Genomic DNA, 22,498 nt, shown 5'->3' with positions numbered 1-22,498 from the left:
CAACAGTGCTTTGCATGCAGATTCTGTAAGGTTACATTTTGATTTATTTGTTTTCTGAAAGCGTCTCCTGTCCAGTAAATTAGGTTTTATACTAACACAGCCTCTTGTTGCAGACGACCAGTGATTCCAGCTGAATTAAGACAAAACAGAAGACGTATTAGACTCTGTGTTGTGTTGCTGAGATGATGGGATGTAAATCTGCAGAGTGTGAACCTCATCCTCTTCCTCTCTCTGGTCCTGGGTGAAGATGAATCTGCCGTGTGGATTCTGAGAAAGTCTCCTTCAAGGAGAGGCCTCCCTCCGATTGGAATGAATGACTCTGCCGTTAAGGAGATTTAAAGCTGTGTGATTTCAGGAAGACTTCCCTCTGGTTAATGTGCTGCAGACTTCACACGAACCATGTGGAGCCTTTGATATGAAGAAATGGATCAAAGCCCAATCGGACCGCGGCCCCGAGGGGAAACTCCGAGAAGAGACAGAATACTGAAGCGTGTTCAGAGGAACACAGTGAATTCATCTACTCGTGAATGTGTCCGTCAAAATGATTTGTTTTACTGTCTTATTGATTTAATCTGTGGAATCAACTTCATATTTTTAATTTGCCAGACACTGAACTAACATTCATTGATTTAAACTCCTCTTTGATTTGTTGGAAGCAGCCTTTGGTTGTTTCTCTTCAGTCACATATAGATTATAAGAATACTCAGTTACTTTATCTCATGAGTTTTAGCTGATTATGTAATATTGACAATATTATAGTATGAAACTAAGACAAAATGGGATTTTATTAGTGAAATCCAATAAATAACCAGTAAAGTAATTTACTGATTTAGTAGTATTTTGAGAAAAGGTTTAATTTAACATAATTCATTTAATCTGTCAGACTGGTTCCTCTGTTACACTCACCTGTACTTTTAGAAACCAAACTGCTCATTTGACCTTCAGCCTACTGCACAGAAGCGAACTGCGCAGGATTCATTTAATTTTATTTAAATTTTATTTATTTATAAATAAATTATTAATTTTTTCACATCTTTTCCTTCCTGTGGTGGGATGCTGTGTGGACTGTCTGTTCGTAGACTGAAGTGGAAACAGGAGGCCTGGTTCCAGCAGCGGGCGTCTCACAGTGGATTTCCATGGATCTGATGTTTATTCTGTCCATCTGTCCAGAGCTTTGCTGACACATTGACAATCTGTAAAGTCTTCACAGAACAGACGACACCATCTGACTCAACTCACACAAACACAGTGGGAGCCTGGAACTTTCATTCATGCAGGGAAATGAAGAGTCTGATTCACATTCACACAGTTCAACATTGTCGCTTCTAATAGCTGCTCATAAAGGACTCAGTCTGCGATGCAGGCCGCTAAGCTGTTTCTCTGTAGGGGTTGATGTTAAAATTCAACCATTTCCTTTTCGCTCCTCCAGGCGGAATGGATCTCAGATCAACTTTTATTAGCTCGGTGGAAAAATCAACCAGAGTTTTCGTTTGGGCGTTTTTTTTCCTCGCTTTGTTTTGTTTGAAAATTTTACTGAAAAGTAGAGTCAAAGAATTTGCATCTTTGATAATCTGTTATAACTCTACAGACTCTAAATATTTGAATTGATATATTAAAAGGTTAATATTTTTTACTTAAGACACTTTATATATCACTTTAAATTCAATATTTTCGATGTCTGGCTTTTAAAACGTCTCCTAAGAAATGAGCCATTAAACAGTTTTTATACATTTACTATATTTTTATCAACCAAACATTTAATTATTGTAGTTAATTAAAATTAATCAAAAAAGAATGAAAATGCTACAAAGCCACTGCAGATAAGTTGAAAGTGTTTATTGGGTCAGTGCATATCCAGTAATTATAAATCACAGCAACGGCACCAAATTAACCCACAGTATGAAACCGTTGATAGAACCACATCACCCCCCCCCTGTCGGTTAAATAACACAGCAGCCATGATCCATGTGTCACATTACATTCGTTTAATAAAGCTTCAAGTGATGTAAACTACGTCACGCTCTCCGCTCACATCCGACCTCTGACTACAGGTGAGGTGTGAGGTGGAGGAGGAGAGGAGGAGAGGAGAAATGACTGACTAACCCTTTCTGAGGGATGGGAGGTGTGGGGGGTTTGAACTACTGATGAAATCATGTGATGGGGATAGAAGTCACAGTCATAGCAAACCTTAAAAAGTGCTGAAGAAAACTCTCAAACATCAACGTCCTCAAAGTGTAAACATGATTCTATACTGACTGATCAGCTGAGTGTGTGGAAAATGGTAGTTTGTTCCCGTGTAGTGTGTGAGAAAGTGTTGGGAACACGTTGAAACAAAAACAGAGATTTTCAGGATAAACTTGAAATGTTTCCGGGAATATAGTCGCAATTTTACGGGAATTAAGTTGTTTTCAAATAAATCTAATAGATGTTTTACCTGATTAGGTGTTATCATGATTGTTTTAACCTGCTAATTATTTTCAACTTTATTTAATTTACTTTTCTTTTATTGTTTAATTTGTTATTTATTCACATCTTTTGCTTCCTGTTTTCGGGGATAGAAGTCACAGTCATAGCAAACCTTAAAAAGTGCTGAAGAAAAACCCTCAAACATCAACGTCTTCAAAGTATAAACATGATTCTATATTATTATTTCCAGAATAAAGTTGATATGTTTCCAGGAATAAAGTCTCAATTTTACGAGAATAAAGTTGTTATTTATTAAGGAGGAAATGTTTGGTCAACTGAGTGTTTATCATTGGATTAATCTGCGAGACACTCAAAAGATGCTTCATAGTTTCACTTTTCAAATTATTTTAAGATTTTGGATCCAGAGGAATTGAAACTGCTTATTTCCTAAAAAGATTCCCATTCTTTATTTTCATTAAATTACTACTTTTTTCATAAAATTCTATGAAATTATTGTGGTAAAATATATTAATGTATTCTCAAAAAAGTACATGATTTCTTTAACATGGTCCTAATACTCCGATGTATATGTGCACTCAGTCTATAAAAAGCTTGGAATAAATTACTGAACTTGGGTCGTCTAACTTGAACCGCTGAGGAAAACGTCTTCAGTGTAAACCTGTAACCGTTAGAGGAACATCACGTAACCTGTACGATGTTTTAACCGTCCAGATACTTTTAACAGTGTAACAAAGCCTGGTCCAGGAGTGTTGGTTAAAGCAGAGTTTGAGTGAGTGTTGCAGAATCACAGCTTCTTCCACTAAGACATCGAACGCTCATCCACTCGTTCTCTGGAGCGAGGGGTGAGGTCGCCGTGGTGAGAAGGGTTCATAACCCGCCTTCCCTACAAACTCTCCTTGAACCTCCATGAGGACAGAGGTAGGGAGAACAGAAGCTGCACGGCCGAGCTGCGCTGGTTCTGCAGCTTCAAACAGAACCGGCCACACGCGGTGGAATCAGGGGCCTCGTAGATAAAATAGATCCTCTTCAATTCATTAACTACATGAAACCTTACGCCATTTCTCAATATTAGAAAATCAATTTAGGCACAAAGTCCTGAAGATGAAGTGATTTGCATCAACGTCACCTCCACCATTCGTCGCTCCATGTTTGGGATCAGGCGTTCGCTCACATTAGTTATTTAAGGGTTTTAAATGAGAGCGGCTCACACAGAGACTGGTCTGATTAGCAGACGGCATCATGGGAGATCAACCATTACACCGCCATCCCTTCTTTTCGGGGCTGACGCCTGTAGAGCCGGGCAGCTTAGGGAAGAGCTTCAGGGTGGGGCAGCACTTCCCCCAGAGGAATCAGCCAATCGGGAGCATTCCGCAGGGACACGCCTTCTTACTGTCACTCACGGTTCACCTTCAGGATGGATGGCGTGGACTCATTGAACGTCCTGAAAGTTACAAGCGAGAGGACAGTGGCGGCGGGAAGATCGAATCAGCCTTCTTTGTGTGTCTCAGGTATGTCAGGTGCTGTGTTTACCTGAGGGGGTGCAGAGGCCAGGACCCCTGCAGGGGCGTGGTCACCGCAGAGCTGGGGCTCATCAACATGGCGCTGTAGATGTTGGCGGCCACCACCAGGATGCAGAGGAGGATGGGCCCGATGATGGCGCCCTCCAGACCCAGATAGTACGCCCCACCTGCCACCGCCAGACCTGTCAGATACGGATGTCCACCCCTGAGGCACGGAGGAAGAGAAACGGTGTAAACGGCTCATTAAAGGTTCGATCCAGATGTTTTTTCTAATTCATCTGAATTTAATAGTGACAGGTCGTGTGTCAGTTAAGAAATGTCTCTGTGATCATTCCTAGTGTCCACACTGGCTGTGAAGTGAGTCTTAAGTGTCAGTATTATCAGGTCTGTGTGGTTTCCAGGAGGTGCATCTTCACAAGCCAACGGTGTATGAAAGTGGCTGAGGAAAAAGGAGACCCTGTTTATGGATTTCACTAACAGAGTTTCCGACTGTAGCTGTGTCAGGATACTGGTCTTTGATGTCACAACAGTTACAGGGATGCCGAACTTTTGTCGGCTAAATGTTGAGGCTCAGATAACACTCACACAAGCTGGTAACAATGGTGTCTCACACACACACAGACACACACACACACACACACACACACACACACACGTACCCGGAGATATCAGAGTAGATTGCTGTGTCTACAAAATATGTGGGGAGCAGATGGCAGATCAGCATCAGCACGGCCTTGACGCCTTCGCCCTGCACCAGCCACAGGTCGCACACCGCCGGCACCGCTGCCCAGTACGTCCCCAGGAACGGCATCGCACCCAGGGTGGCGGCCAGAGCTTCAGGGCGGGAGAGAGGGATTCAGAGAGGTGAGGGGGGGGGGGGGGGGGGGGGGGGAATAGTTGGCTTGCAGCCTAGCAGGAGGACATATGGTGCAAACAAAAAACAAGCTGACTCACCAGAAGGAATAAAGACTATGTTGATGCCAAAGATGGTGTGAGTGAGCCAAGTGTAGAGGCCGTAGAAGCCGGCCATTTTCAGGGAGGCATCAAACACTCCTCTTCAACACAAACACAAACAGGTCAAACATAATGCTTGAGATCTATTTATAGATTCTGTATCGTTTGCCAAACAACACTTAAGATGATGGTGTGCATGTGACTACCTGATGGCCTCTTCCACAGACTGGCCAATGATATTCGGGGAGGGTCCGGGCTGGGAGAGAGGGGTCAGGCTGATCACCCATTTGACTGGTTTGTAATATTCACCACTGGAGCTCAGCAGGTAGAAGAGAGTGGTGAGGAAGATCACCTGCATACACACAGGAAACAACACAACCATGACGTAGTAGAACACACAGGCAAAAAGAAACAAGAATAAAAGGGTGAAGCAGTCAGTGTTTCGTACCAGACTCAGGGCAAAGTTGAGCAGAGCCGTGCCGCTGTGGAACAAGACGGTGAAGAGGGTGGTGGTGGTGGAGATGAGGAGACCGACGTTCCTGCTCATCACCACCCACAGAGACTCCAGGATCTACAGAACAACAAGGCAACAGGCCATCGTCAGGAAAATATCTCTTTGGATGCGAGGTAAACAAAGACTGTAGCAATCGCTTGGACTTTGGCCCTTTGCAAAAGTTTATTCAAATGTTCATGCAAATCCTCTGCCTCACACAGAAGATCACACGGCTGTACTCACCGACAGCAGAGTCTCAATGTTTTCCTGCAGGAACGAGGCGACGTCCTTCCAGTCCAGCATCTCCATTAACCAGCTGTTCTGCCTGTGGATCATCTTATTACCTCGGGGGCGTCCGGACTGGGTCGCGTTCTGGAAAGTGTTCGGGAAGATTTCATCACTGCAGTGAAATGAAAGATTCTTCTTCTTTACATCGTCGACCCCTCCACCGTCTGAGTATTACCTTCACAAACCAGGAGTGGTACAATCGGTCCCAAAGCTCCAACACCTGTTTCTCGATCACCGCCGTGTGGTTCACTTTGTCTCCCAACATCTTGTGAAGCTAAACACAAGAAAAAAAAAAAAAAAAAGAGTTATTGCAAAGTTGGCTCTCAACATATTTCTATTACATGTTAATAGAAATATGTTCATTTCTAAATTGAGATAAAAACAGTGATTATCCAAACCTTCTGTGTTATCCACTCTCTCCCGTGTTGATGCACGTTAGTAGCAGCTGAATTCAGAGCCTTGTGGACCACACGGGCCTCTGGAAGCCAACTACAGGAGAACAGAGGAAAGAGAAAATGTTCAGCCTGAGAGAAATCACGCATCCAAATGTTAAAGAGATATGAAGAAAGTCCTACTTGGCCCATTCTGGATGGTTGGAAACAGTCTCGTTGATGAGGTTCCCGGTGACGTCGATGATGTGAACGCTCTCATGATGAACCTTAAAAAAAATAAAAAGATTCTTTATCATTATGGACCATGTCAGTATCAGCCTGAATGCAATTACATCATTCCTCAGAACAAAAGTAATACCATAGCCGTAAGCAGGAGAGCCATGAGCAGCGTCCCTGTGACGAGGATGAAGATGATGAAGATGCTGATGATTTTATCCAGAGACCGCTCCAGGCCCACGATCATCTGCACAGAGAGGAGGGAGGAGACACAAAGACAGGGAGAAAGAAAGAAGAGGAGGGGAGAAAGAAGGGAGGTGGTGGAGGAGACACAAAGTCAGTGCTGCTCTGTAGGAGTTGAGAACATACAGTAATCAGACACATGGAGAAACCTGCGTCCTTTTCCATGTGAAGAGGCCATTTTGGATCTAAACGCTTCTCCCTTCAGCCCTGAGGACAAGAGGGAAGTTGACTGAGTGGAGCAACAGTCGGGATCTCTGCACACACACATTCACACGTCTCTGCACATCAGCACGGAAACATGCCGGAGAAACACCCGAGCCGGGTGCTGCTGTTTGTTTGAGTGTACTTTATTTTGAAAGTGTTGTGATAACATCCACAAATCTTTGTCTGTGTATTCTGTTTTGAGTTGTTGTTATTCTCAACTCAGGTTTCTCGATGCTCCAAAACTGTATTGTTGGCGAAGTTACTGGAGTTACTCTGTTAGTGGACGACTCCTCATCAGACTGGGCCCTGATGTTTTATGACACCCATGTTTTGGGTCAGTAAAAATGTTCACTGAGCTGCAGCTGCAGGATGAGAATCAAACCTAAAGCTCAGAATAATCTGTCATTACATGAGTGAAGTGCTCATGGTAGGAATGTAGCTTTACATCACTAAGAACCATTATATTGGACACACAGACTGACTTCAATAAAAGGAGCAAAAACATGGAAACATCCAATGAACATATCTTTAATAAATTAAATGGAGACAATTAAGCAGGTGAATTAGTATTTAAGTAGTAATCGGGGTCTGGTTTGGAAAGTTCTTACAATCACTGCTGTTTAATGCAACATGAGAGATCACTAATTAATGGGAGGAGGACCAAATAAAAATAACAAACTATTTATCAACTTTCCTCTGAAATCCAGGACATGTGAACAGACTGACCAGAGCACGTTCTGAGTCTTTCTTTGTCGGTTCCCTAAATCTACATCAGTTTATCCTATAAGGAAGCCTGAGGGCATGTGAATGCACCTCAGCTCGTGGCTGCTTTAATATTGTGCTGAACCCACAACGCTCAGCTTGTACATGTGAGAAGGTCAAATGCCTGAATTAACCACACAGCGATGAAACACTGATGTTCTTCTATGACACCATATCATGACAACTTTCTACTAAGTCCAACCGGAGTTCAAAATCTAAATATAACTGAACCTTTTCAGCATCAGACTGACATTTGTCTATATTTCTCTTTGGGTTCATATCCTGAAAAGACCAAAACCAACCAATGTGATGATAAATTATTTACTCATGTTGTCGACCCCACTACTAGTTAATGTTTAAGACAGAGCTCACAGTTTATTGTTTATCTATATGCTGGTGAACTGTCCCCGCCCCTCACCTCATCAGTAACAGTAGTGACTGTGCCAAATCTGATTTGAACTATGCATTTAAAAATTATACATTTACTGTTTTTTTTGTTTTGTTTTTTAAGGTTTTGTGTTCTTGTTTTTATTTTTCCTTCTTTGTCACTTTACATGAGACAAAGATGGATCAAAAGAATAAATAAATAAACAGAGACTTTGCACAGACTCTTCATCGGTTCATCTGAACAGGCTCTCCATGTTTCCATGAAGAACGGAGAGAGTAAAAAAGTGTTCATGCCCCTCCACTGCCTGGTGTTCTGTTACTGATATCTTGTGTCCTGTCTTTAGTGATGTCTGATGTTGCTAGGAGGTTTCAGAGACTAAGAATGTCATTATACTGTGTGCCAGGCTGTTCCCTGCACACATGACTCAATAAAATAAAATGAATTTGAATTTGGTCCCCCGGGAGGCATGACCTAAAAGATTAGTGAAGCTTGGCCCAATTTTTTTGCACAGGGGGTTTCCATCAGTTTGTCCAAAAGTGTAATCATATCTTTCCGAGGGTGTTTTTCTGGGACACCAGCGTTCCTCTACATCTCCATTTAAAAACTTGGACTTCAAATCTTTCTTTTTCATCACAGCATTTTCAGAAACACTGCCCTCTCCTCTCAATCTGCCCCGCTCGGGCTACGTCGGCCTCCTCTACATGCAGCTCAGACACACTCAAGCCAAACCTGCCAGTTAGATTAAAGCATGGAAGGTACAGACGGGGCAGAGGGACCAAACAGCCCCCCCGGCTGTAGCTTCCTGAACAAATAAAAGCAAGAAGCAGGGGAAGCAGCAACACAGATATATAGACAGGATGAGAGGTTGATGACAGTGAATGGGTAAAGCGTCAGTCGAAGCTACTACAAGGTGTGTTCACGCCTTCACACACACCCACTCACACTGGATACGCAGTGGATATTTTTTTTTTTTTTCTATCTCCGTCTCTCACTTCAAACACTCTTTATGTCAGTCTCTCTTTCTGTCAACACGCTGCTCCTCAGAATCATTACCTGCTTGTTAAGCCAATGCCAGAGCTTGGGAGGAGACAAAGAGACATTGGGAAGATTATTATTGGAAAAAACAGAAAGATCTGTGCAGTAAGTCATCACATGTACCCGTGCAACAAGAACACGACTTCGGTTTGGGCTCAGGCAGTGATGGATCAAGCGAGTGGCAGGCGGGATTAATCTACTAACCATACAGGGAGTGTGTGATACAGAATCACTGTGATTACAAACAACTACATCACAGAACAGTGAGAACAGAGACTACAAATGTAGTCAGTAAGATCAAATTCTAGTCCAGAGTTGCTGAGAAGTAATCAGTTTAGTGTGGACCCAGAAAAAGGGGCAGATCCACACCTATCTCATCACAGATTTCCAGTGGAGTGATTCGTGGATCATGATGGAAAGTAATTGGTATATTTATTGGACTGATAACTTGGATCTCTTGGTTTTAAATGCAGTGTTATAAAGGGAAAGTTGGGCCTTGGAGGAGGAATGCACTCTACTGATAGCCATTCAAGTTGATTAATACTGCACAATGTTCACCAGCTACTCAGAAACTGTTTCTGTCTGCACTGTGGTGCTGGTGCATTTATCAGAGCTTTATCTTTGGAAACAGCTGTAAGCTGCTGCTGAGAGAAATGACACTGAGGAAAGCAGTGAGTCCAAATAACAAAGTCAAGGACCTGGAAACCAGAGCTATTAACTAAAATATTTTAAAATGCACCGTGAGCTGCGGGGAACTGAAGAGGCCGGTGATAATGTTACCTGAACACTCAGTGTGCCGTTAAGAGGACACGGGAAATCAAAGATGGAGGACATAAGAGCAGCAGCTGCACCTGAGCCACCTATAGATCAGTCTGAGGCGTTACCTTGGTGTCAATGCGGAGCAGGAACTGGGCGAGGCCTTTGACTGGTCCCGGCAGCAGGGCCTCCTCTCGCTCACGTCCGAACTTCTCCACCACCTTCCACCACGAGGACAGAGTCCGCTCTGCAAAGCTCTTGAGGCCGAAGTGGACGACCAGCTTCTTCAGCACCCACACTGCAGAATCAATGCAACACGAGCTTCAGTATGATTTACACAGAAGCATGTCAAAGAATGTGTTTGTATATATATATATATTGTGTGTGTGTGTGTGTGTTACCAGCCAAAGGGATAGGCAGCAGTTTTAGGATCCAGAGGTTGAGCCAGACCTGAACCAGAACTATGGCCCAGCCCAGTAGAATGAAGTAGATATCACTGGCTTTGTGGGAGCTTCTCTCTCTTTGGAAGAGGCCAGTTGGTAATGAGCGAGGGCCCCGAGGGGGCCCCGGGGTGCCGGGCTGGGGGGCCACAGATTGCACACCTTCTTGGGTGAGATGAGAGGGGGGGCATATAAGAGCAAGATAAAGAAAGTACTAAGCAACGAGGTGGATGTTGGTTAACCACCAAGACTAAGGGTGAAACCAAAGCAGAAGTGTTTTGAGCTGCATTTCCTGGAATAGGTTCTGGAAGTTGACTGTGGAGAATAAGTAAATATTCTGTTTCTCCACTAAATAACACAGTGAATACATTGTTTTCAAATTTAAGTTATGGCTTTATTGATGAGCAGTTAATTTGACTTATTTTCTAAAGCTCTACAGTGACTTCAGTACATTAAAAGAATATACACTCTCCCACTCTGATCTATTACCACTATTACTCCATAACAGGTTAGTTTTCAAGAACCTAAAGCTGAGAAGTTTGGAAACACTGCTGTCCCCATTTCAATTTAAAATATCCGTAACTGTGTTGTGTCTGAATGCTCAAACACAGACACATTCGGAAGTGATGGACAGAATCGATCTTACCTGTGACCGAGTTTTCACCGGGCTCAGTTTTCGGTTGAAGGTTGCTACAGGAGATCGCCATGTAAAAGGTGTTAGCAGCAAATGACAACACCTGGCCCGACAGCTCACCTGAGGAGAGAAAGAGAGACGGAGAGCAACAGTCACTCACACAGGAAGAGGCTGCAAGAGATAATACATTCTCAACATTGTCATTACAGGAGGTTCCCTTTTCTACTGTGGAGTTAAGCAGCAGATGACGGGGGAGCCTGTGGTGTTTGATCTGTCATTTAAACGCTTATTCCACCCATTCGTGTTTTGAAGCAAACGTTTTGAGAGATGTGCATATTTGTGCTCTTGCTGAGACTTGCATAAGACGGCTGACACCACTCTCATATCTGTAGAGTCAACATGAAATTACAGCCAGCAGAGTTAGCTTAGCATAAAGACTGGACACAGGGAAAGGGTTAGCGTGACCCTATCCAAATGTATTTAAACCAACCAACCAGCAACTCTGGTGTGTATGTGTGGGTGTGTGTGTGTGTGTGTCTATAAATCGTTACCTCTGCCAGGGACAGGTGGTTTCTCTTGGGAGCCCACGATGAGCAGGACGACCACCATCACAAACATGGGCACTCTCCACGAGCCGGTCAGAGACACTAAAAACAGAAGCCATGTTGAGACAGTCTCCTCGGTATTGTGGAGAAACTTGATGTTCTTGAACTGCATTAAGTTTCACTCACAGTACTGTTTATAACTGTGTTACAAAAGTTTACATTTGCTGTTTTGTCTTAATGGACCATAACATGTGGGCTCAAATAAGAAACAAACTTTGTTGAGATAGTATTCATCATTTTAACGAACAGTCATGTGCTTGTTCTTTCCTTGAGTACGACGTCTTCTCAATAGCCCCCAGTCACTTTTAAAATTTCATGCCCACGGGTCAACACTTCTTTTGACACGCCTTGCATGTGCTAAAAATACCAGACTTCCTCATCTTACTATGTTACTCTGCCTGTGCTGTGTATGTTGGACTAGTGGACCTGTAGAGACAGCTTCCTTATCTCAGCTAGAAGAAAAAAAAACTGCTCACATGTGAAAGAACACACTGTTTCTCTGCTGCTTGCTCTGAGCTGACTGCTGCACTCAAGCAGGCACAAATATTGAAGTAATCCTCCCAGGGGGGAAAAAGACAGAGTTTGCATTAAAGTGCAAAATGAGAACGAACACGTCTGAGCAGGCGCTCCAGGCTTCCTCTCTTCTCTAAACTCACCAATGTAGAAGAGCAGGATGGCCCAGACAGGAAGAGCCAGAACCCTCAGGTAGTGCTCGGTCCGAGGACTCCACTTGAAGCAAACCGTGGACAAATAGCCGAGCACCACAGTGCACACCTAGGACACAGGAGACACAAACAGAATATTGTGGTGTGTTGTTGAACAGATATGTTGCTTTCAGAATCCATTACTCCAAGCAACATTTAAATACAGGCTCAGACTCTGAGGTGTAACTATAGTTGGTGATTCAAGGTATTTTTAAGCAAAAAGGCAACAGTTCATGTCAGAACAGAGTTTTTCTCAAAGATGTGCAAGGGCTTTTTTTTTTACAATGGTCTGGCATTGTGCAACCAATGTATCAGCTAATCAAGAAACAAATGCAAATGATTCATCCTGAAGGGTTTTGTCTAATAAAAGGAATAAGAATACAACTCGGGATAGTAGCGATCCTGAAACCAAGGCTCTTATTACCTCAAAAATGTAACAAACTCACAATAACACTATAACGCATGTAAATCATGAATTTATATCCCTAGTTTAAGTCAGGACAAGCTGTATATTTTGAAAATATGACACATTACTCCTGATTTAGTGTCTCCCAACTGAAAAGTTGAAATTGAGTCTGAACTGTAGATTTTTAGAATCCTTTGTTGGTAATTTCAACTCTGAAACTTCTTCAGGGATAAAACAAAAGCTTGTGTCTGTTCAGTTGTGTTTGTCCACTTGTGTCTGTACAGTTGTGTCAGTACACTTGCGTCAGTCCAGTTGTGTCAGTCCATTTGTGTCTGTACACTTGCGTCAGTCCAGTTGTGTCAGTCCATTTGTGTCTGTACAGTTGTGTCAGTCCAGTCACTCACCCACACTGTGTGGAAGCAGTCCAGCGCGGCCCCGATGATCCCACACACGTGCCCGAGGATCACCTGCATCCCGATGACGCTCCAGAAAAGGTAGAGGAAGTAGAGCAGCGGCGCCCCGGCTCCGATCACCAGCAGCACCGTGAGCCTCTCCAGCACCAGCCGGCCCATCGCCTCCACCCCGTAGTTCACGCACCACACTGGGACCAGCAGGGTGCCCAGCACTACGGGGGTCCCGCTGTCCTGCAGGCCGCTGAGCCAGGAGCGGCCGAGCCGGGCCAGGGAGTGTTTGAAGGGGTGGAGGAAGGTGCCGCAGAGCACAGCCCAGAGCAGCGGGCGGAGGAAGGCCTCCAGGATGAAGTAGACCAGCACCGCTGCGCCGCAGCAGATGCCCACGAAGATCATGGCCCCCGTGTTGTAAAAGGCCTGTTTGATGTTCTTGTCGAACTTCAGGGACGACGGGTGGCTAAGCAGCTGGCTCACCATCCCGACGGCTGGCTGGAAGCTCTCAGAGAAAGACACAAAGTGAGGCCGCCCGGCGTGCGCGCTCTCCGGGGGAGAGACGGCGGCTGGTTCCGATGCCGACTCGTCTTCGTCTGCCATGTTACCGACCCCGCCTCGGTGGGTCCGTCGGGGCGACGTGCCGCGTGAGGGAGGAAAACATGTGACGTAGCACTGACGCTCCGCAGGGGCACCGAGCTGCAGACAACATGGCCGACCTCCACAGGAGAAACAGGAAACGACATCCCTTCTACAGCGGAAGTGTCTCTCCTGCTGTTTTATTCCTTCAGGATTTTGTTATATTTGTTAAAGAGATAGTTCACCCAAAAATTGAAATTAACTCAATATCTACTCACAACTATGTAGTGGTGGCTAAAGAGTCCATAAAACACATTTGGAGTTTCAGAGTTGCAGCCAAATCCAATCCAATTCAAGTAAATGGTTTTTCAAATAAAAAAAAAACTGCACACAAAAACATAAAATGCCTCCATACTGCTCCTGTGGCGTCATCCAAGTGTCCGTAAGCTCCGATCATCAAATTGGACTCAAAACAAGGTCATTTACACCGTGTTTTTAGCCTAAATGTTTTGCTGTAATCCTCCTCATAGACAACATTTATGTTAATATCATGGCGTTTGAGTCAAATTTCAATGCAGGACACCACAGGATAAGCATGGAGGCATTTCATGTTTGTGTTTGTTGCTTTTTTACGTTTAAGGAAGTGGTCCTTGTTTACTTCAACTGTATTGGATTTGGCTGCAACTCTGTTTACCCCTGAAACTCCAAATGAGTCAGAATCAGTAGAGTGGTGAGGAGATAATGAGGGAATCAGCATTTTTAGGTGAATCTGTTTTAAATTATTTCATCTAAATAAACAAACATGGTCCAATGTGAGACAATATATCTTCTATAAAATCAGATCAATTATAAACATGATATAATCACATAATATCAGCTTTAATGTAATCAGTTATTGTCATAAAATGTTTGGTCCAGTGTCGTTAGAAGCTCGTGCTTACAGCTCTTATTTGACATATTTAAGTTATGATCTATAGTCACTGGTCATTCATCTAGAATACTTTTTTCATACCTGATTTCCAACTAAATTCAAAGTTACTTAGACTAATATCATAAAAATATTGGGCACATGACCTCAGTTGTAATTCTATTAAAATATTTTAAAAAATTCACTGTTTGATACATTTTTCAGCCGCCAGTTCATCCACAGCTATCTGTATTTTTTCACAATGTTATTTTACATTCTACATTTTGTAATAACAATAAACAAATTTAGCAGATTGTTTCAGTAGGAGGCATCTCAACATATTCAGTCATTTTATTAGAGATCAAAAGGCTACAATAACAGGGAGAAATAAGTCCATGTCCAAGCAAAATGTTCTTAGATCCTCAGTTTGCTCCTGTTCAGTGATGTTGTTGCTCACTTTGGAAATCGCAGCCGAACTCGTTTAGCAGTCTCTCTCTGTTTGTGCAACACAGTCACAGTGCAACAGTGCTGATAATCAAACAGCCCCTGTTGAGGTACAAGTGGGAAAAAGTTCTAAAAGGGAAAGTATGAGTCAAGTTGAGTCAAACGAAAACATTTTTTTTAAAGTTAATGAAAATGTTTTTAATTGTAAACACAAACAGTAGGCAGACCTTGGCCATTAAACTCTTATTTTCACTTTAAACATGAGTCAGGGGACAGGACGAGTTTGTGTATCTGCTGTGAGTTGCTTGGTTTCTTTTGTCCTCAGGAAGACATATTCTTCTCATCCCCAGTGAACATCAGCTTTTCCTAATCATTCCTAGATTTTCCAGTGCATGCAGTATTTTTTGAATACTTGTGAATGTGTACCCCTTGTAATTTTTTAACACTTGGAAGTTACGATAAATACTTAAAGTAGTTGACCTATTTAAACTAAGAAACTATTCTGTTATCAGACCTCTTGTACTGACCCCAGTACATAACACTTATACAATATAGGTTTAATAATTTTTCCGGATCCTCTGGGTGAGTTCAGAGTTAGGGATATACAGTATATTCTCTATGTGTTTAAAATGTCTAACACTTTATGCAAAGTGCACACTTGAATGTGGTATCTAAAAAATGTCAACTTGTTTTTATTGCTGCTTCGTCTCCTCCTCTGTGGTCTGCTGTGCTTCATTAAGGGGTCCCCATCAGTAGGTAGAAGGTGAGAGCTACGATGAGCAGTAAGCAGAGGGGGGAGTTGAAGGTCTGGTACGCTGTGGAAGGCATGAAGATGTCCTCGTACTTATAGATACTGATCATGTGGTCACTGACGGGCGGGCTGTCGATGTCATGCCTCGTGATGGAACCTATCGGGAAAGGTAAGACAGTGTAAGATGACAAACAAACGTAAAAAGGTTTGACTTTACGCTGCTGCTTGACTCACCTTGAATGGCAGGACCCCATGCGAACAGGTAATACCACGACAGGTGTAAGTCCACCAGTGTCTCCTCTCTGGGGACATAGAGCGGCCGTTTGAAACGGCAGGTCACCCGGTTGCTCTCGAAAACTCCCTCCTCATCTCTGGCCGGGTTCCTCTTGATCTCCTTTGCCCACTGGCCGACGTTATAGAAGTGATGAATCCGCACACGACCATTGTCATCATGGACGCAGCCCATGACATCGTCTCCTCCCTGAGGATATAGAAAGGAAATAACAAGGTATGAGGACCTTTACCGCAAAATGCATCATCACCATATTAACTAAAACACTAAAAATGGTCACGTGTTAGCTGGATGTCAAACTCATCTTTAACGGATGTTTAATTTTGACAGTGTGAACATGAACTCAAAGCAGTTCAGCCCATGATTATATTTTCATGTAAATAATTGTATTTTAGAGGGAAAAACTAAATGATATTAGAGGAAACAAAGTCAGAAAAATCAACATATTGTAACTGAACGGAAATATTTGCTTTTAGTGTCTTATCATACAATATGTACAAAGTTTCTCATATTGGAAACTTTTGGAATAAAAGCCCACATTCTTACTTTTCCTGTAGTTAATATTTGAACTGACTGTATGATCTTACAAAGTTGCATAATTTTCAACATGTCCATGTTTGATTATGGATTATTGATTGTACATTTCCAGGAACCTTATCTGATGCCTACAGCACCTAAGGTAAATTATGTTGAAGCAAACCCAACAAAATGTGTATTAGCCCGACCTAGACAAAGGAATAACAGGAACATCAGTCAGAGTGGTTGTGTGGCTGCTCACCATTTTCTTGTCAGAGGAAAAACCCACGGCCACCCAGCCGTCTGTGTCTGCACTCATTTCATACTCCACGTCTGTGCCAATGCGACGGTAGCTCAGAAAGTAGTCGCACGACTCTGCATCACACCCTGGCTTCCCATACCTGGACAGAGACAAAGACAGACAGTTGTTATTGAAATATCACACAGTCGAACATTTGGCTCACAATATCCAGAATATCCATGTAGAACCAGAGTATAGCTCTATTCAGGTTTTAGAGAACAAGCACAATGGAAAGTTTCCATGTTTAGCAGCAGATCTCTGAAGTCAGGCCACAGAATCTAGGATAAAGCAGTTCTGGGAAATACAGCTGCAGAGGAGCTCTGTTTCAAGAATGAATGAGCTGGTAAAAGATGATTCTGTCTCTGACCTGATGCAGCCTTTGGTGACTCCACAGTCAACGACTTTGATCTTGGCAAAGGGATCCACTGGTGGAGCGGTGGGAAACGGATAACCTGCAAATCAGCAACAAAAACACATTTGATGCTTGTTTTCAAATAGGCAAGCTAGAAGAAGACCATAAACTGTGTGTGTGTGTTTGTGTTTGTGTGTGTGTGTGTGTGTGTGTGTGTGTGTTTGTGTGTGTGTGTGTGTGTGTGTGTGTGCGTGTGTGTGTTTGTGTGTGGGTGTGTGTGTGTTTGTGTGAGGGTTAGGTTCACTTCTTCAATGAGTAGGTCAATGAGTGTCCTCACTAAATACAAACGTGTGTCTCTGTGTATGTGAGAGAGAGAGAGAGAGAGAGAGAGAGAGAGAGAGAGAGAGAGAGAGAGAGAGAGAGAGAGAGAGAGAGAGAGAGAGAAAGAGAGAGATAGAGAAAGAGAGAGAGGTGTACGAACAGCAGGGAGCTGGCCCGGGTGCTGAAAGGCCTCTTACTCAGGGGACCGGTTGAATCCAATACATGAGAAAAAGAGCACATATTCATTTTCTTCTTGTATTCTCTGTTTATTTGTCTCTATCTTGTATTATCGACATTGGGCCGCATGTAAATAAAATGTAAACAAGTACCCCACAGGCTGGGAGTCATCAGTAAACTGAACTGTAGCTTCTCACCGTCATCGGACAGATATCTGGACTCAAGGAACTCGGAGGCAAAGGTGCTGTACGAGTCCTTGTGCTCCTGGTGCCCCGGCTCTCCGTGCTCCCCGAGGCCGGCCCTGAGAGCTCCCTCGTCGGTGGGGCTCGGAGCGACCCCCCACCATCCGCCCTGGATCATCAGCAGCAGCAGCTGCACGAGCCTCCGCAGGAAAACCATGGCCAATAATCTAAATATGAAACAGCGACATGCAACTACTGAACCGAGCTGATATCAAACCAGATCCTCATTTCTGTTTCCATCCCTGTTTCTCCGCAGGTCTCCATCGCAGCTTCACTGAAATCATCTCCGCATCCTAATTGGCTGCTCGGCTGTTTATTCTCGCGGACGTTGGGGGGGTTCACCGTGTGATTACCAGGCTAATCCAGACCTAAATTACCCAGAATGGTAATCTAACAATCTAATTCGGATACACGACCATAATCCTCTTTTAAATCTGAGTCTAGCTGTTACTCCTGCTCGGTAATGTGAGATATCAGTCGGTGGAAGTATTGGCTGGATGAATGGTTTCGCCCGGTTCTCCCTCCTCAGTCAGACACAGCAACGACCAATGAGGAGCCGAGACGTGCTGATATAAGGATTGATCAATTGGGGATTATGGTTCATAAACACTGCTGATAAAAATGATTTTTTTTTAACAATTGACACAGAATCTCTGACAGATTTGAATACTTGGGTGTGATGATAACTGGATGAGATAACCTGAGATGACCAAGGTAGACTCAAAACCAATTCATATATTTATTTTTAGTTGAAAATAAAAATTATTGCCAGGGCCACATTCAGGATTTAAGTCCCTTTAACACTAAGAATTCAAATTGAAAAAACCCTATAATTATGGATAGTCAATTGGATGTTCAGGTCTTGTTTTATTAACTACATTTTCTGTGAATGTTATTTTATAATATTAGGTTTAAGTGTTTTTCTTTCCCACACTGTCAGGCTTGAATTTCTGCTGCAGCATCATTTATTTATCTTTGTGGATAAAGTTGATACATTTAAATTAATGGGATCTAAAAAATACAAAAAAAACAACAACTGAAATAGCCATGTTTTATATATGTTGGACTCCCCAAAATAAATACAGACATGACCTCAGAGTCCCTGGTTTCTGAAGTAGTACAAAATCTGGCAAATGTTTTTCACAACTAATAAGATGTGTATTTTTGTGCTGGTCCACGTGTAGATATTGTTTAAAAATGTATAAAGGTTTGTGCAGCCCTATAAGAACTTCCTAAACACATTATTAATTTAATACTGTGCAGCTTTGCTTTAATTTGTGTCACAATGTCCCCACAAGTCGTGTCCCAGATGCTTTTAGAACACAGCAGCACATGTGTACCTGAAGTACTGGTGAATTTTTAATCCCCAAGCAGGTATAGATATAATTGTGTACATTATTTAAAGGAATACAAATGCATTGTTTCAAATGAAAACTGGGGACTCCACTCCTAATCATTATCTGACCATCCCTGCTTACATCCTGCAACTGCCTGTACACAGTCCCACCACTGGATGGTGATATAAATCCACAGTTTCAACTTCATATCCAGATCTGCTTGGGAAGTCTCTTCCCAGACCAGCTAGGCGTCTCACTAATCTATTATATCCCAGGAAATACCCAAACTCTTGACAAAGTGTAGTAACTGTCACTGTCACAAATATCAACTGTCATTCGACTGTTTCATCAAAAATTTCACAAGAGCTACCTTTATATTTTTGGGGATTTCAGTCACCTCAGTGTCTTATTAAGGATAACACTGCCCCTTACAGACTTATGAAAGCCGTTGACTCACCAGAGAGAAAACCGTCTTAACAGAACACTTCAAGGGAATTTAAATTTCATAATGATGGCAGTGATGAATGTAATACATTATACTGAATTGTTTTTGTATAAGGTTTTGAACATATTTAATGTATAAGCACACATTTATTCATGAGTTTAATTTAACTGCAGATTAAAAGCAGACTTTGGTTAAGTTAATTCAAAATTAAAATATATATAAAAAAAACATAGTTTATAAAAACTTCAGTGATAAAACTCTATAACTGGTTACTTTCATATTTTTAGTTTTATGTGCAGCTACATATTTCTAGCAGGTTCAGAGGTTGAAGAGTTGATGGTTAAAGCAGGGAACGTTGCTGTTGACATCTGTGTCCTGTAGGTGAAGCTGGTGTTTCACTATTTGAAGGAAACTTAAATCAAGTGACAATAAAGATGAACTAAAATACATAATCTCACATGAACAGACATACTCAAACATAAAGCTTGTAAATAGTTTTAAAAAACAAAACACGAAATCTTATGATAACCTTCAAATAATTTGGAAAGGACAAAATAATGGCACCATTATAATTATAAACCTCTTCTGAGTTGTCCTGCATGCTTTAACATGCCTGTGTGCGTGTTAACATGTGAAATATAAGCTCACACTGGAAAGCATGCAGATCTGAAGAACAACCCCTCATGCATTTACAATGTGTGTGTTTTTTTCATGTCTGTGCACATACGTGTTTGCACATACGAGAGTGTGTGACCTTTAACCCCCCCTCAATTCATACCACTTCTCTCTACAGACACAAATCAACCTGATCAATCGCTCCTCTTATTCTCAATCCGCCCAATTATCCCTCGTTTATCCTCGTATTATTTCCACTTCCATTCCAACCCTCTCGATCCCTCTCTCTCCCCTTCCCAATTACCATTCCATGTAGGGAGCAATGCTTGCTGGGTAATGAGGGACTCTGGGCGTACCAATCTTATCTTAATAGCCTTAAAGGGCCTAACACAAACACTCACTCGGTTTCGCACACTCACACCGTCCGCACACATCCGTCCACGCGTGTCATGCCATAGAGAGAGAGACAGGAGGACACGGAGAGCGAGAATGAGACAGGAGAGAGGAAAGGGGTGGTGGGAGAGGAGCAGTGAGGAGAGGGTGAGGCTCGCCTTGGGGTGGGGGGTATGGGGTTCGAGGGAGGGAGGGGGGCTAGTCTGGTAAATGTCAGTGGTGTGTCTCCTGGGCCTGAGAGACGAGTTAGTGACAGGAGAACAATGGCCGCTGAATCCATTCAGTAACACAGCTGCTATGAGTGCATGCCTGGATCTGTCGTCTGCTTAGCCATCAACCAGCACTTGCAAAGGTGGAACAAAAAAAAAAAAACACACACAAACACTAATAGGAAAAATGCATACCGGCAACACAGCCAGCCATACACAATTGTGCATCCGGACAGACAAGGTAAGCGCAGGATGCTGGGAATCAGTAGTGATGTGGAGAATGAGCAAAGGAATTAATGTTTGGAGTGAAGGAATGTTATTTTTTCACTTTTTTTCAAAAGTGATCATGTGAGTGCTAATATCTATGAACAGGTGAAATCTGGTTCAGACCTGGATAATGAGCTGGATGGATCTGATCTCAATACGTATGCAACGTGCTGATCAAGTGGCCATCAGCCTTTTTGATTGCCCATCTAGTTGATACTGTTTATTGTTGACAAAAACAAAAATGTTCTTCCTTGGCTACTATCATTTAAATCCAAATCTTCCTTCTCTTTTATATATATTTGTAAAGCATTTATACATATTTACCAGCTCATTATCTCTCCTGCTCCACTCAGTGGCTCATGTATTACAGTGTATCTGTAGCATAGGTATCATTTGCTCCCTTCATAGAGCTGCAACAGTAAACTCCCAGTGGCTTTTATTTTTTTTATTCTGGCATCTAAACTCTACGTTGGACGCCTCGAACCTCATTCTCTGCTGGACAGTATAGCTAGATCACTTATCGACTCAGCCCCACTTACAGCGTCAAGCTATTACATCTGTTTCTAACTCTCCCACTCGCGCAAACAGTCATAAAGCAGGTCTGTGATCTCGCTGCAGGCCCCTCCACCCCCAGGGCCTCATTTAGGAGATGTCAGAAATCACTTTACTCACAGACGAAACTAAGGACTATTGGCATGTTCAACTGGCTGCAGAGCGAGTGCACCTCCACCCCTTCCCCTCCCTTGCTTCCCACTCACAGACTTAAAAGACACACACTCTTATTACACTTATTGGGTAATTTTCTGTGACTGTGGGAAATGCATAAAAGCATGTCTGTCTTTTTACTATTTGCATACCTGGTTGGTTTGTGCAGTTTGTCTGTTGGGGTCTCTGTGTGTACCAAAGGCTGAGAGCTTCCATTGTGCTGATGACATGTTTGCAATAGAGATAAGAAGGCACAGATGAGACATCGATCAGCACTCATTAAACACCTCAAACTGGGATCACACACACAAACACAGGGACACACATTCACATGCACACACTCAGCTACATGCACAGGTACAGCTGACAAACAGAAATATGTATTTAAGCTCGGAATGTATTTGATCTCATTCCAGCTTTGCACACAGTGCATCCGTCCCCTGCCGTGGGAATGACTCTCAAAGCCCGTATTGACAGCCGACTTATAATGCTTGTTGTCAGTAGACTTATCCATTAAGCTGTGACACCGCTCTCTCTCTCTGTCTCCATATAGACACCCCAACTGGTCAGGGCCTTAAGCAGTGATTATGGTGTTGGTCAGTGGGAGCTAGGGGCTGCACCGTCATTAGTCTGGTTAATCAGAGCCTTGCTCCAGGTTAAGCTCCGCAGCCTCAAGAGACAGGCTGATGAGCTGAGAACCGTGCCCAGCCTACAGTTCTCGGGTCTGGGCTCCAGCGGCTCCCCTGGCCCCAGCCTGCTCCAGCCAGTAATCTATAA

General features: G+C 43.0%; 2 protein-coding genes across 4 annotated transcripts; both read right to left on the bottom strand.

The window, feature by feature from the left end:
• Positions 1-1,821: 1,821 nt before the first annotated feature.
• On the bottom strand, positions 1,822-13,527 carry tmem245 (transmembrane protein 245). 3 transcript variants are annotated; one of them, XM_062398921.1, is made up of 18 exons: positions 12,872-13,527; positions 12,014-12,131; positions 11,304-11,399; positions 10,765-10,872; positions 10,080-10,283; positions 9,807-9,976; positions 8,941-8,964; positions 6,433-6,537; positions 6,258-6,340; positions 6,081-6,171; positions 5,858-5,956; positions 5,638-5,766; positions 5,350-5,472; positions 5,108-5,253; positions 4,902-5,002; positions 4,607-4,781; positions 3,958-4,152; positions 1,822-3,868 (listed from the first exon to the last, which is right to left on the bottom strand). In XM_062398921.1, exons 1-18 carry the CDS (start codon positions 13,469-13,471, stop codon positions 3,820-3,822), a joined length of 2,616 nt encoding a protein of 871 aa, XP_062254905.1. In that variant the 5' UTR covers positions 13,472-13,527; the 3' UTR covers positions 1,822-3,819. The 3 variants fall into 3 exon arrangements, with proteins under 3 accessions (XP_062254905.1, XP_062254903.1, XP_062254904.1); XM_062398919.1 differs by having other exon boundaries at positions 10,080-10,280; positions 12,872-13,510; XM_062398920.1 differs by lacking the exon at positions 8,941-8,964 and having other exon boundaries at positions 12,872-13,510.
• Positions 13,528-15,128: 1,601 nt separating this feature from the next.
• LOC133964695 (DOMON domain-containing protein FRRS1L) lies at positions 15,129-18,057 on the bottom strand. Its single transcript, XM_062398922.1, has 5 exons — positions 17,706-18,057; positions 17,026-17,110; positions 16,620-16,758; positions 15,784-16,030; positions 15,129-15,706 (listed from the first exon to the last, which is right to left on the bottom strand). The coding sequence occupies exons 1-5, from the start codon at positions 17,905-17,907 to the stop codon at positions 15,534-15,536; spliced, it is 846 nt and encodes a 281-aa protein (XP_062254906.1). The 5' UTR covers positions 17,908-18,057; the 3' UTR covers positions 15,129-15,533.
• Positions 18,058-22,498: the final 4,441 nt, after the last annotated feature.

This window comes from Platichthys flesus, chromosome 11 (genome assembly GCF_949316205.1).
Source record: "Platichthys flesus chromosome 11, fPlaFle2.1, whole genome shotgun sequence".
NCBI classification, from domain to species: domain Eukaryota; kingdom Metazoa; phylum Chordata; class Actinopteri; order Pleuronectiformes; family Pleuronectidae; genus Platichthys; species Platichthys flesus.
The sequence above is the reverse complement of the archived record's forward strand: the minus strand, read 5'-3'. Positions and strand labels throughout refer to the sequence as shown.

Coding starts and splice junctions, on each gene's coding strand:
- tmem245 (XM_062398921.1), bottom strand. CDS start 13,471: ATGGCAGACGAAGACGAGTCGGCATCGGAACCAGCCGCCGTCTCTCCC. Junction 6,172..6,257: donor AACCATCCAGAATGGGCCAA/GTAGGACTTTCT, acceptor GTTCTCCTGTAG/TTGGCTTCCAGAGGCCCGTG. Junction 4,153..4,606: donor ATCTACTCTGATATCTCCGG/GTACGTGTGTGT, acceptor TCCGTGCCTCAG/GGGTGGACATCCGTATCTGA.
- LOC133964695 (XM_062398922.1), bottom strand. CDS start 17,907: ATGGTTTTCCTGCGGAGGCTCGTGCAGCTGCTGCTGCTGATGATCCAG. Junction 17,111..17,705: donor CAGATATCTGTCCGATGACG/GTGAGAAGCTAC, acceptor GCTGATTTGCAG/GTTATCCGTTTCCCACCGCT. Junction 16,031..16,619: donor TTTCCTCTGACAAGAAAATG/GTGAGCAGCCAC, acceptor CTATATCCTCAG/GGAGGAGACGATGTCATGGG.